The sequence below is a fragment of the Syzygium oleosum genome, unplaced genomic scaffold (genome assembly GCF_021117445.2).
Source record: "Syzygium oleosum isolate NSW1041296 unplaced genomic scaffold, Sole_v2.1 Sole_v2.37, whole genome shotgun sequence".
Taxonomy (NCBI): Eukaryota; Viridiplantae; Streptophyta; class Magnoliopsida; order Myrtales; family Myrtaceae; genus Syzygium; species Syzygium oleosum.
This window is the reverse complement of record NW_026607521.1, coordinates 1652650-1666367: the sequence shown is the minus strand read 5'-3', so window position 1 is coordinate 1666367 and position 13718 is coordinate 1652650. Positions and strand designations below refer to the sequence as shown.

At 45.1% G+C, this 13718-nt stretch overlaps 1 protein-coding gene across 2 annotated transcripts in view; it reads left to right on the top strand.

The window, feature by feature from the left end:
- LOC130135744 (2-alkenal reductase (NADP(+)-dependent)-like) overlaps nt 1-11636 on the top strand; it is a 55330-nt gene extending 43694 nt beyond the window's left edge. The window contains exons 2-6 of one of the 2 annotated variants that reach the window (XM_056305401.1): nt 8356-8571; nt 9727-9904; nt 10259-10425; nt 10806-10888; nt 11007-11636. In XM_056305401.1, coding sequence (XP_056161376.1) covers nt 8356-8571; nt 9727-9904; nt 10259-10425; nt 10806-10888; nt 11007-11385 — 1023 coding nt within the window. In that variant the 3' untranslated portion in view covers nt 11386-11636. Of the gene's footprint in view, nt 1-7962; nt 8572-9726; nt 9905-10258; nt 10426-10805; nt 10889-11006 lie in introns of those variants that run through there. The other variant, XM_056305400.1, reaches the window with a different exon arrangement.
- The last annotated feature ends 2082 nt before the right edge of the window (nt 11637-13718 follow it).

The following is a 13718-nucleotide window of genomic DNA, read 5'->3' as shown; positions in this document are numbered from 1 at the left end:
TGTACAAACACTACCTTGACAACAATATGGCAGAAATAAGACAAAACTGACCTGGTGATCTATATGAGCTCCCAGGGGGCAAATTCTATAAGGAGATCCTGCAACCTGAACTTCATCTGTTCTTTGGCCAGCCATTCGAGAAACAACATTGCGAATATAGTTCAACTGCAATGAGATAGGATTACATGGAGCACAATCCCCCAAGAATTTTGACATTCGCAAGACTGACTACACTCTTCTCAAGATGGTCAAATAGAGAGATGATGTTCAACTGAACACAGAGAAGATCCACGAATTTCCTACTGACGCACCAAAGAAGTCGAAGCAAACCCCACTGGCATTTGACTCTTTCATCGCTCTTTTCAAGGCAATGAGTAGGAAACAACGATACTGCCCCGCTAGATCATCCCACATCACGATCAATCATCTCAAAAGCAACAAAATATCAGACAAAATGACCAGAGAAGGACGCCCAACACGCACAGACTATCTTCTAGTTCAAGGAAAGGAACAAAAGAGACCAGGCATCATCCTTTGATTCTCAAGCTTCAAATAGCATTGGCGAGAGAACATCACAGCAAAAAATGTGGACTGGATTTAACCAAAGAACAATTTCCGACAATGCGGGTCGATTCATCGGCGTTCACGAACTGCAGAGGAGATTCAAAAACGAAAAAAAAAAACGAGGTGGAGAATGCGCACACCCCATCTTCTACTTCAAGAAGAGGAAGAAAAGAGACCATTGCAGCAGAAAATGTGGGCATTGCTGAAAGAACATCACAGCAAGAAACGTGGGCCGGCTTTGATTGAAGAAGAGAACAAATTTTCGACAATGCCCATTAACCGGCTTTGACGAACTGCAGAGGGATTACCTGCGCGCCAGAAGGCCAAGACGACTCGCCCATCTTCCTTCCAGATCGTTGTCTGACACTGCAGCAAACGGGACAACGAACGTGAAACCTCGGCGGAGCATAGAGAGTTGTGCATATACACGCGGTCTCTGTCTGCAACTGAACGAGAGAGGGATGTAGCAGCGGTGGCGAAAGGGTTCAGAAGCAATGGTGGAGCCGGTGGCGGTGGGTGAGGGGGGCAATCATCATTTGAAAAGAAGCAGAAGAGAGAGAGAGTTGCGGTCAGTCGGACGTCGCTCATCGGAGGCAGGGTCGGCGTCGGCGCGAGGAGGCGGACCTCGGTCGTGGGAGGCGACGGACGTCGCTCGTGGGCAGCGGCGGACCTCGGTCGTCGGAGGCGTCATCGGCGTCGGCGTCGGAGGCTAGGGGGGCGGAGGCGGAGGCTAGGGCGTCGCTCGTTGGTCGTCGGAGGCAGCGCGGCGTGAGGTGCAGAGAGAATTGGAGATCTGGGAGGAGCGCGCAAGAGGAGAGAAAGGAGGACACCTTTTGTTCAAAATTTTTCTCTCCCGCTGCTCTCTCCTCTGGCCTGTGCCGACGAGGAGAAACCGGGGGAAAAGCGTATATTTGAGCAGTAGAGGAGGCGAGACGACGGAGGGTTAACGGAGGATGGAAGAAAGAAGGGAAAGAGTCAGATTTTTTAATAAATCTGATTTGTGGGCCCGTTTGCCACGTGTCACGCACCCAATGGAATTGTGTATTGCTGATGTGGAGTATTCCACTCATGCAATATTTTCTCGAGAAGTGGTCGCTATGTTCTCTCTCTTTGCCGATTCAATCTTTGTCTCGCGCGCAGGCATGCCACTGCGACTTGCGCCTCGATCCAAGGTCGCCCATTATGTTGCGATGAGGGATCGAGGCCGCCGACGCCATGGGCAACCTCGTCAAGGTCGCCATTTGGACATGGAGACCCTTTGATTGAGGCCGCGACCGCCGTTGGCGACCTCGGATCTCAGTTGGCCATGGCGTCGCAACCTCGATTCTTGGTCGCAACTGCCACCGTGACACCCTCATGGTGACAAGGAGCTGAGGTCGCGGAGGTGTGGAGCAGGTCGAGGATGTGTGGAGCCGAAGAGGTGTGAACTGTGAAGTCATGATCGTGCCGTGAATGGAGAGAGAACTTAGAGAGAAAGAGAGAGGGAGGGGAAAGAGAAGGTGAGTTTAAAAATTCTGACAGTGGGCCGTTCTCGCTACGTGTCAGCTGCCGGATGGTTCAATATATGATTGACGTCGAGTATCTTATGCACCTAATATTTTCTCGAACTTGAGGGAGACAACTTGGAGAGAGAGAACAAGCAAAAAGAAGAGCAAAGAGAGAGAGAAAACGGGGAAAAAAGAAGCGAAGAGAAGATGTAAATTTTTTAAAGTCTGACAGTGAGCCTCCTTTTTTTTTGCCACGTGTCATGCACCGAATGGTTCAATGCATGACTGACGTGAGTTTTTCATGCACCTAATATTTTCTCCCTTGATTGCTCGATTGACGCCACGTACTCCTTTTCAGTTGTCGGCAAAACAATTATCAACTATAATTATGCCTTCCAGCTGAGAGCAATACCCGCAAAACTGAACACGTATTATATCAAGGACCTCTGGGAGCCCGTCTCTTCACAAAATGTCTAACAGACGTCCAATGTTTATCATTTTGTTTCATAAATCAATTTCTGATTAGAAATAATTTTTTCTATTTCTATTGCATAGACGAGTTTTTGAGCCAAAATAAGCATTTGAAAACGACACGAAATTTCTATTTCTAAAATAGAAATTCGTTTGATAACAACTGTCGCGATCTAACCTCCGCGGTACACACTAACGGATTGTTAAGTCTAAGCCTAACTCGGGCTCTCCCAAGAACTTATCGACTCGCGACTTAAGGTTTAAGTTCTCAACATGCAAATCGTTGCAATCGAGAGTCGCCACTAATCTATTTTTGGTGGGTCGATTAGAAACCCAAGTAAAGTATTGGGAGAATTACTTTACTTCTACAAACCAGAGATTATGGACTCGGAGACTTGATTACACTAGATTACTCTAATGCCCTTTCGGTACCTTTTCTCTTCTATTTCAAAAAATATTTGTAGGCAGCTATCCACTAACATGCGAGGTAATCATACGGGTGCGCAACCAATAATATAACACTCAATAATGCAAAACGATAAATAAATTGCAAATATAAGGAGGAAAACTTACCTCGAAGCAACGAAAGCTTCTACAATGTTAGTTAGAAAATCACATAAACAACTCTAATATGATTTCTAATTAACACGCAATTTCACTCAATCTATCTTAGAAATAGACTATTCTAATATGACGGTTAAATAGACTATTCTAATATGACACACAAATGAACCTAGACGTGCAATTTCTAATGACACGCGAGCAATGACACATGGCAAGGTATGAATGATGTGGCAAGATGACGTGCAAGCATGATGCAATTAATCTATATGACATGCATATGATATTTTTGTATTTTTCATGAAATTCGAAATAAACTAAATACTTTAATTAGGAAATAATTCCTAATTTAAAGTTTACTTGGGAATTTCATGGATACGGCACTATTGCTAAAAGATTCACAAGAGATCGTAATATCTCAAACAAGAAAATAATATACTCGAAAATCAAATTAGATGAGATCTTTACCTAATTTAAATATTTGCTTCCAAATTTGGACAATGAACGGTGGATAACGCAGTGATGGCTTGCGGTGATGCTCGGTCAAGGCAGGTGATACTCGAGCGGCTCACGTCAAAGATCGCGGTGAGGATGACCAGCGACGATGCTTCGCAAGAAAGCTGCAAAACAAAGTGTCTCGCGGTGATGGTGGGGAGATCACTAGCGGCTTCTCTGGGAAACTTACTGAATGATTTTTGTGTAGGTTGACTCCTCAGATATTTGACCGTGGAATGTCAGGGCTTTGCTTGACGTGTCGGTGAGGAGCAGAGCGTCACTGAACGAAGAACAGCGACAGGGACGACTCACGAAGAACAGCAACAGCAAAAGGGAATCGTCGGACTGGGGCAGCAGGTCGTCGGCAGGGCTTCGGGACAGCAGCGTCGTCGAGCTAACAACAACGGCTCTTCGACGCGGTTGGGTGGCAGCGGTGGTAGGCGGAGATCGATGCGGGAGCCACGGTAGCTCCGGAAGCGGCAGCAGCGAGAATGGCTCGCCAGGGACAGTAGCGGCGGCGCGGCGGTGGGCGTCAGGCAACGCGGGCATGACGGTGGGGCATCACGAATGCAGCGGAGGGGCGGCGCGGCGTAGCGGCTGCACGCGTACGCAGCCAACTCTCTCTCTCAATCTCGTGTGTGCTTTTTTCGTGTGTTCTCCATCCAAAGGAGAGAACCCCCTTGTCTCGGACGAGTCTTCTTTTATAAGCAGGGCCGACTTAGGCCCCGTTTGGTTCAGCTTTGGGAAGGGGCTTTCGGCCTCGAAAGCCCCTTCCCAAAATGCTGAACCGTTTGGTTCGGCTTTCCGGACTCGGAAAGCCGAAAGCCAGCATTTGAAATGCCATTGGAATGCTGAAAGCCCAAAGCTGGTCCGGACCAGCTTTGGGCTTTCAGCATTTGTGAAATGCTGAAGCTTATTTTTTCTTCCCAAATTGCCCTCACTCAAATTTCAATTTTCCGGTTTTGCCCATCACTTGTTCATCTTCTTCACGTGGCCGGCGAGGGTGGCCGCGAGGCCGGATCTGGCCGGCGAAGGCCGGCGAGGTCGCTCGACCTAGGCGACGGGCCGCCTGGGTCGGGCGGCCGCCAGTAGCGCCGTCGCTGGGTCGGCGGTCGCCCGGAGTCGCGCGACCCGGGCGGCGCTCGCACTGGGTCGCGCGACCTCGGCGACGGCCGCCCTGGGTCGCGCGACCTCGGCGGCCGTCGCTGGGTCGCGCGACCCGGCGACGGCCGCCTGGGTCGCGCGACCCGGCGACGGTCGCCCGAGGTCGCGCGACCCAGCGAGCGCCGCTGGTCGCGCGAGCCTGGCGACCGCCGACCCAGCGACGGCGCACTGGCGGTTGCCCGACCCCAGCGGCCGTCGCCTAGGTCAGGCGACCTCGCCGGGCCTTCGCCGGCCAGATCCGACCTTGCCGGCCCCTCGCCGGCCACCTCGCCGGCCACCCTCGCCGGTGAAGAAGATGAATAGTAATAGGGGCAAAACCGGAATATTAAGAATAAAAATTGCCAAAGCCCATTGCAAAAAAAAATTTACCAAACACTACATAGGCCAAAGTAGCTTCACAAATTTTTTTTTACCAAACACCACTTGCATTTCCCCAAGTGGCTTTCACCTAAAGGTATTTGCATTCCCCCAAGTTGCATTTGAAAAGCCGAACCAAACGGGTCCTTAGGCCTTCAGAATAAGGGAGTAGTGTACTCTTTCTTGTTTTGAGAAAGATATATTGCTCAAATAATATATGCCCTCACGTGAATATTTCTTTCCCAGTTGCTCTTCTTTTTTACTAGTTTCCATTGACCGACGAAATCTTGCCTGTTCCACAAATATCCGAAAAAAATAAAGCCCTATGAAATCATGGACATCTTCAGCAAATCATGAAAGATATTTTTGCACATGTGCCCAACCAAAAATATATTGACCGATAATTACGAATCAAAATTTGGGAAAGTTTAACATGCACACAAATGGAAATATAGGCTTTCCCACGAGATTTCTTGCACGTTATATATTCCACTCATGATCGCATCTCCCGAACCTCCATGCATATATTCCGGAAATTCTTCATAACCTTTCTAAGTGTAAGCATCCCACGTGCAAAAAGTTCAGCCATGATAATGAACGGATTTGGCGAAAATCTTTATCCATGGGCTCAATCCACAATTTAGCTCAAAACCTTTCAACTAAGTTCATTCACCGTTGATCTAATGCAAACGCAACTAATATGAGCCTATTACTATAAATGCTCCTAAAATCTATATGCAGTGTAATTATTATTTTTGCCAGGTGTCGGGATCGACTCCTAATTTTCCTATTCAATATGTATCTAAATGGATCGCCAAAATTTAGGTGTCAACAATGACACAAAATTTCTCCCTCCCGAGCGACCAGCGAACTAGAAGCGACGAAGCAGGCGATTGTGGGAGGTGGCCAGCAACGGGAGGCGACGGAGCAGGCGATTGCAGGAGGCGGGCAACAGCTAGAGGTGGCTGGCATTGGGCGGCGAAGGAGAACGGTGACGGGAGGCGGCCGATGTTGGGCGGCGATGGGAGGTGGGCGGCGATGGGAGGCGGCCGGCGTTGGACGGCGACAGAAGGCAAACGACAATGGAGGACGGCCAGAGGCGGCCGACAGTGGGAGGCAGCCGGTGTTAGGCTACAGCGGAAGGCAGCCAGCGGCGAAGGACGGCTAGTGGTGGCCAACGATGGGAGGCGACCAGCATTGGGAGGCGGAGGAAGGTAGACAATGAGCGGCAGGAGATGGCAGCGGGAGGCGGCCGGCGACGAACGATGGCCGATAGGTAGCGGAGGACGGCAGCCTACGGCGGCGAGAGGCGACCGGCGGCGACGGGGGGCGGCACATGGATAGCCGGCTAGTAGTAAAAGCAAGTGATGAGAAGAGTTTTATTTCTCATTTCTGTTCAAAAAATAGACAAGTAAAAATCTGATTTTATTTCCAAACCTATTTCTGGAATAGAAATTTATTCCAGAAATAGAAAAATGAAATTGCGTTACCAAAAGGATTTCTATTCCAAATTTGTTCCGGAGAACAAAAAAATAAAAAAACAGATAAACAGAATGATTATCATAAGCGCCCCTAGTGTTTTCTTTCAAGATAATTCATATAATTGCTCGTAATACTGATAATATGGGAAAATATCTTGCATAGCACAAATCATAGCACGCGAAATGCCAACAACACTAGAATTAGAGGTGTCAAAATGGGTCTTAAACCCATATATAACCCATTTAAAAATAAATGGGTCACTTTAATTTTAAAGAGTCAACCTTAAATGGGTTTTAAATTTTAAAGTTTAAAGATAAATGGGTTTAAATGGGTTGAGTTTGGAACCCATGTCCAACCCACCTACTACACCCATCCACATACTCTCTCTCTTTACAAAAATGTTTAAAAAAAATCGAAATTTAATTTTTTTTTCTCTTTTTCTTTTATTTTTTATTTTTTCGTTTCTCTTCTTTCTTTTTCTTTTTTTTTTATTCCGGCCGGTGGTCGGCCACGGCGACCGGCCACCGGGGCGGGACGACCTCGCCGGAGGCCGGCGAAGCTCGAGCTCGCCGGCCTCGAGCGAGGCTTGCCCGATCCCGGCAAGGCTCCAGCCTCGCCGACCTGTGGCGAGGCTCCAGCCTCGCCGATCTAGCGAGACTCGAGCTCGCCGGCCTCAGGCGAGCTCGACCTCGCCTGTGGTCAGTCGCCAGCCACGGCGGCCGGCGATCGGCCAAAAATAAAGAAAAAAAATAAAAATAATTAAAAATTCGATTTAAAAAATAAAAAAAAATTAATTTTTTTATTTTCTTGGATAATGACTTTATGGAAAATATTTTTTAGAAATGTCGCATTTTTGGTAAAACAAATAGAACCTCAATTTTAAAAAAAATTATAAAATTTTTTCACTAGTTTTGTATTGCATAAAATGTTTTAACAGTATAATTTTAAAAAAAAATCATAAGAAACAAGTATTCCTAGATTAGGTTAAATATAAAAGTGTTTTAGCAATATGGATCGGGTCGGGTATGGATTGGGTATGGGTCGGATCGGGTATGGGTCGAGATATTTACACTATGAATAAATGGGTCATAAACGGGTTAATTGGTCAATTTGGATCGGACCATTTATAACCCGACCCAAACCCGACCCGACCCACCCGTTTAACAGGTCTAACTAGAATAGATGACACACGAGAAGTATACGGTCTCATCCTCTTACCGTGGTTCAAGATTAAAGTTTAGTTTAAATCAATGCTCGTGAATCACGTTAAATAAATTAAAATTTGAAAATGACATTACACGTCGGGTTAAAATTCATGGACAATTCGAGTCATTTTAGCTCAAGAGAAGGTGATTCAGATCACCTCGTAGAACCTTGGAAGGGCCATGATCAATCTCGGCCACATTCGACCCGACGACGAAGGAGAAGCCCCCCACCGACCAAGAAGAGCGGCGCCGTAATGACCAAATGATGTCGTGTTCCTCGCGGAGCATCTCCAGAACCATCTGGCTCGCGCTCCTCATCATCCTCCACACGCGCATCTGCATCGTCGCCGTACCCCCTCGACAACTGTTCCCACTGACTGACACGCACGAAAGGTCATCCTTTTTTTCCTTGTCGCGCAGGGCCTCCTCACGCGTTACACGCCCAGCATCCGAGTCGCTAAAAGCGATACCGGCATTCACGCACTCCACAGCGCCTGCTCTCCTTCTGGGTGTCTCGAGTTTCGACGGGAAAGAGCAGCGAGGGAGCGATGGCGAGCGACAGTGGAGAGGTAAGGAACAAGCAAGTGGTGTTCGGGGGCTACGTGAGCGGTTTCCCCAAGGAGACGGACATGGCGGTGCGTGAATCCACCATGGAGCTGCGCCTCCCGGAGGGATCGAGCGGCCTTCTCGTGAAAAATCTCTACTTGTCCTGCGATCCGTACATGAGGACCCGCATGGCGAAGCTCGATGTCCCGGGCTATGTCGATTCCTTCAAGCCTGGTTCGGTGAGCAACCTTAAATACTCTTTTCGTGTCAAATTCTGTCTTTTTTCCCAAAAGAACGTAGAAAGAGGAAATGGGTCGTTCACTCGGCGCCCAATGGTCTTCTTCCTCGTAGTTGAAATCGGAAGGTTTTGAATAAAATAAGCTTCGACTGTCGGATGATGTGGGTTTTCTCGACTATGATATGTTTGTCCTTTTTTTTTATTATTAATTTTGACCAGTTTGCTCTGGGGATTGATTATGTTGTTTTAGGAGAAAGTTGCAGGTGCCTCTGCTGATGGATGGCGGATATTATATTAGTTTTCCTGAGTGGAATTTTACATGTTTGACTACTGTTCTTGGATTATGATCTCAGGTCTGCCTAATTTAATATACGAGGGCTTGTCCAGTGTTAGTTCTGTTCATGTCCAATCGTTCTAATCAAAGGATTGTAGCGACTCTGTGCTGTATGTCTATTAATTTTTTCTTTTGCTGTCATGGCTATATCTTTTTTATCTCTGAAGTGAGCCAATTGGTGGTGGCTTTGAAAGTGTGGAAATGGTTTGTGATGTCGCTATAAGATTCGGCAAATGTATTGAAGAGCTTAGTGTGTCTATAGAGACTTGCTTATGCTATTTGGCGTAGGAATTTTACATGTCTTGCGTTTGCAGAGTCTACATAAATCACGGGGTTAAGCGATGCGAGTTGCTTAACATTCCCACTCATGTGTAAGCAAGACGAATGGTGACGATAGCTTGCACGTGAAATAGGATGATGAGATGTATTCATTGAAATATAAAATAAACATGACTCTGGGATAAGCAGAGTTTTGGATGGATCCTTTAGCATATTGCTTAAGATTCCGATGTATTACTATGGATTTCAATTTTATTCCTGCTGAGATGTTAAAATTATGCCGCTCTTCTTCTAGGTTTGTTGGAAGTTGGTTCGAGTGTCAAGAAAGCTGCATTTTGACTTACCTTACTTCAATATGACTCGAGTTAGAAACCTTTAAAATCGGAAAAAAAGTTAAAGTGAAATGGTCCCTGGTTATTGTAGCGTATACGATTATGAAATTGTCTTTATGGTCCAATCATTCCTTCTTGGAAGTACAATGTCTAGCTGTGTTTGATAAATTATTTGCACTTATATTCTGAAGTATTTAACACATTGATGCAGCCTATTACTGGATATGGAGTAGCTAGAGTTTTGGAATCTGGGCATCCAAACTTCAAGAAAGGCGACTTGCTTTGGGGTTACACTGGATGGGAGGAGTATAGTCTAATTACCGCGCAAGAAACTTGCTTTAAGATTGAACACACCGATGTTCCTCTGTCTTACTACACTGGCCTTTTGGGTATGCTCTTTAATCATTGAATGTAATATCTCTTTCGTTGTTAATGAATAAGGAGAATCAGATAGTTAAGATATTACTTGTAGGGATCTTCATTGTTGATGAGCCTTATCGCCTCGTTGAATTGTCTGAATGATAGAGCCCTGCAAAGCTGTCTTCTCGCTTTGATAGAAGTGGGTAAATCAGTTATTTCTAGAGAAATAGTATCTTTCCTTGAGAAGTCAATACATTTTTAACGGGCTTCACCTTTGGGCAATAATAGGACCATTTGAGATTTTGCCATAGCATTACACTCCTACTCTCATGCTTCAGCAAATCCTGTGACTCGTCTAATTTCTACAAATTGAAACTGTGCAGGTATGCCAGGCATGACGGCTTATGCCGGGTTTTTCGAGGTATGCTCTCCTAAGAAAGGAGAGACTGTTTTCATATCAGCTGCATCAGGAGCCGTTGGTCAGCTTGTTGGGCAGTTTGCAAAGTTGTTTGGTTGTTATGTCGTCGGCAGCGCCGGTAGCAAAGAGAAGGTAATCATATCATGGTTGAAAGAAGCACAAAATTTCATACATGTTAATGGTTCACCAAACATTTTTTGACATCTGCAATTTTCACTTTTGTTTCATACTAGAGTGACTAGACAAGCGTTTTGAAATAGAGTGCATGTTTTTTTTGGTAAGATAAAAATAGAGTGCATGTTCATGTTCTCATAAACCTCAAAGGCTTAAACAGTCGTCTACTCATGTAGAATTAGATCTGAAAGAAGCACTTGAGGTACGATGAGTGCTGTATTTCTCAAATTTGACAATGCTCAAGAGAGTGATGGCTCTGTTGAATGTACCATCATCATCAATTCTCTTCCGAATTTCATTTTTCTAAAGTTCTCATTGCTGTTATTTTTGCGAAAAAGGTTGATTTGCTGAAGAACAAGTTTGGATTCAATGATGCTTTCAACTACAAGGAGGAACTGGATCTGGATGCAGCACTGAAAAGGTGAGCTATGAGTTTAGCAATGATGATTACGCAAATAAGTGACTGCTGCGCAGGATAAAAAATATACGCCCATTCCTGAAGCCGACTCCAGTTGACTTCTTCTGTTGTAAATGTTTAGATGCTTCCCCGAGGGGATCGATATCTACTTTGAAAATGTTGGCGGAAAGATGCTTGATGCGGTGCTGCTCAACATGAAAATTCATGGCCGAATCGCGGTATGTGGAATGATCTCACAGTACAACCTCGAGCAGCCCGAAGGCGTACGCAACTTGATGAACATTATAATGAAGCGGGTTCGAATGGAAGGTTTCTTGGTGTTCGATTACTATCATCTCTACCCGAAGTTCCTGGAGATGGTATTGCCTCAGATCAAAGAGGGGAAGATTGTGTATGTGGAAGACATGGCCAAGGGTCTTGAGAACGCTCCGGCAGCTCTCATCGGGCTGTTCTCCGGCCGCAATGTCGGGAAACAAGTGGTAGTGGTTTCTCACGAATGAGTCAGCTTTCTGTACTTTTTCTTGGGCGTAGTCTCCTCTTTTCTCATGTTTTCAAAATGGTTTCATTTCTGTTTGTCTTTGTGTTGCCGTTCCGTTGTGCGAGGACATAGAGGTTGTTTCTTTCTTTGGGGATACAGAGGACGCTTGGTTGTAAATGTGTCTCGTGTAACATGGGACCATCTGGTTGGGTTGTTTTCAGGTAGCAATGTTGGAAAACTGGTGGTTTGTAGCTTTTCGCGAATGAGTCGCTTTTTGGTGCATTGGCTCTCTTTAGCTTTCAGGAGGATTGTTCTCTCTATCGGGTATTATATGCCTCTCTAAGATGTCGATGGAAATGTTTCTTCTTGTACTGTGTCTTTGCCTTTTAATAAGACTGGTTTGAGATACCAAATTGTTACAACTAATACGGAAAGTGCGTGAACAAATTGAACATTTTGAGTAAGAAATAAATCATAGAAATAAAACTCGAAAATAACGGATTATCGTGGTTTGATGGTGTGCCTACTCTATGATGAGAAATTGACGAGATGAGTCGTACATAATCAACAAAGACATGATTATAATCGTTTAACGTGATACGGTCGGCACTAACGTGAATAATTTTTGAATTTTCTTAAAAAATATTCTGAGTTTTTTTCTTTTTTCCTTTATGTTTTTTCTTTCTTTTTCCTTCTCTTTGCTTTTTGCAGTGGCCGGTCATCGACCACCGGCCACACGAGCCACAAGCGATGACCAGTGAGAGCAGGTCTCGCTTGGGCAAGGGTTGCGGGTGAGGGTCGACATTGCTTAGGCGAGGGTGAGCCCCAGCAAGAGCGAGTCTCGACAAGGCCGCCCTCTGCTAGGCAAGGTTTGGCCTTGCCTAGGCGAGGGCGTGGGCGAGGGCGAGCGCCGGCGAGGGCCCTCCTTGCTAGACTTGGCTAGGCCGATTCTCACCAGGCCTCGCCTAGGCGAGGGCGAGGGCCACCCTTGCCAAATCTAGCGAGGTCAATCCTTGCCCGGGTGATGCTCGACGAGGCCGCCTTAGCCTAGGCGAGGGTCGGCCTCGCCAAATCTAACGAGGGGGGCCTTGTTCAATAATCAGCCACTAGCAAAAGAAAAGGGAGAAAAAAAAGAATTAAAAAACTATAAAAATTGTCCATGTTAACGTCGGCTGTGTGCTGACCGTGCCACGTTAGACGACCGGTCGTGCCACGTTAGATGGCCGGTGTTCACGTCAGCGATTTTTGGCCAAAATAGACTGAATAAACTACATTGGTAAATCATTAAAATGTTTATGACTCAATTATCAAATTTAAGACAAAAAATATTGGTCAAATTGAAAGGATTATGACTGAATTTGCATAAATACAATAAGTGTAGGATTTTCTTGGTAATTTCGCCTTCATAAGTGTTTTCCAATTCTAAATTTAACCCCGACTCACAAAAATTAATTACAAGAAAGGGATTTTCTCACACTCTCAACTCTCTTGAAATATGGCTCTCGATCTTTGTATTTCTCGCAAGTTCTACACATATTAAGCACAAAATGCTACAACAACAAAATATTTATATGCGGAAAATTCTATGAGCATTTCTTCGACATCAACTTGGAAAAGAACTCTCGTGGGAAATTAGTTTCCATTTTGTTCCATTCACGATCCCGTTGGCAACAGTTCAATTCGGACTTTCCTAATATGGCTCGGGTTTTGTCACACTTCATGGATCGAATTTCAAATCAATTCAGGATTAATTTCGGGCTATAATCAACACAAACTTCCGACTTTCCTCTTGGAGCATGCGCACGATGTGCCTATGGCGCGTGCAAATGAGCAGTGTTTGCATTGTAAAGGTTGAAGTTTCACTTGTAATGGCGGCAACATATTTGAATCCGAATTAGAGATCCATCAAGCCCATCACATCAACCATCACCCCCATGCATTTTTTGGCAAAGCTTGAGAGGCTGTTCAACATCCTCAGGTTCACATCCATTACCCAAAAAATAAACGGATAATAACACAAACAAACTCTGAAATTTGGCTTAATATGCAATGTGATTTCTAAAATTTTAATTTATTTAAAATGGTCCATGAACTTTAACTCAATGTACAATGAGGTCCCTGAATTTTTAATTTGTTCAATGTGGTTTCTTGACTTTTGGTACATATTCAATGTTGTCCCTGAATTATATGAAAATATTCAATGAATTAAATATGCACAAAAAATTCAGAGACAACATTGAATAAATTAAAAGTTCAGAGACCACATTGCATATTGAGTTAAAGTTCAAGGACTACATTAAATAAATTAAAAGTTCAAGAACCACATTGCACATTGAGTCAAAGTTCAGAAATTTC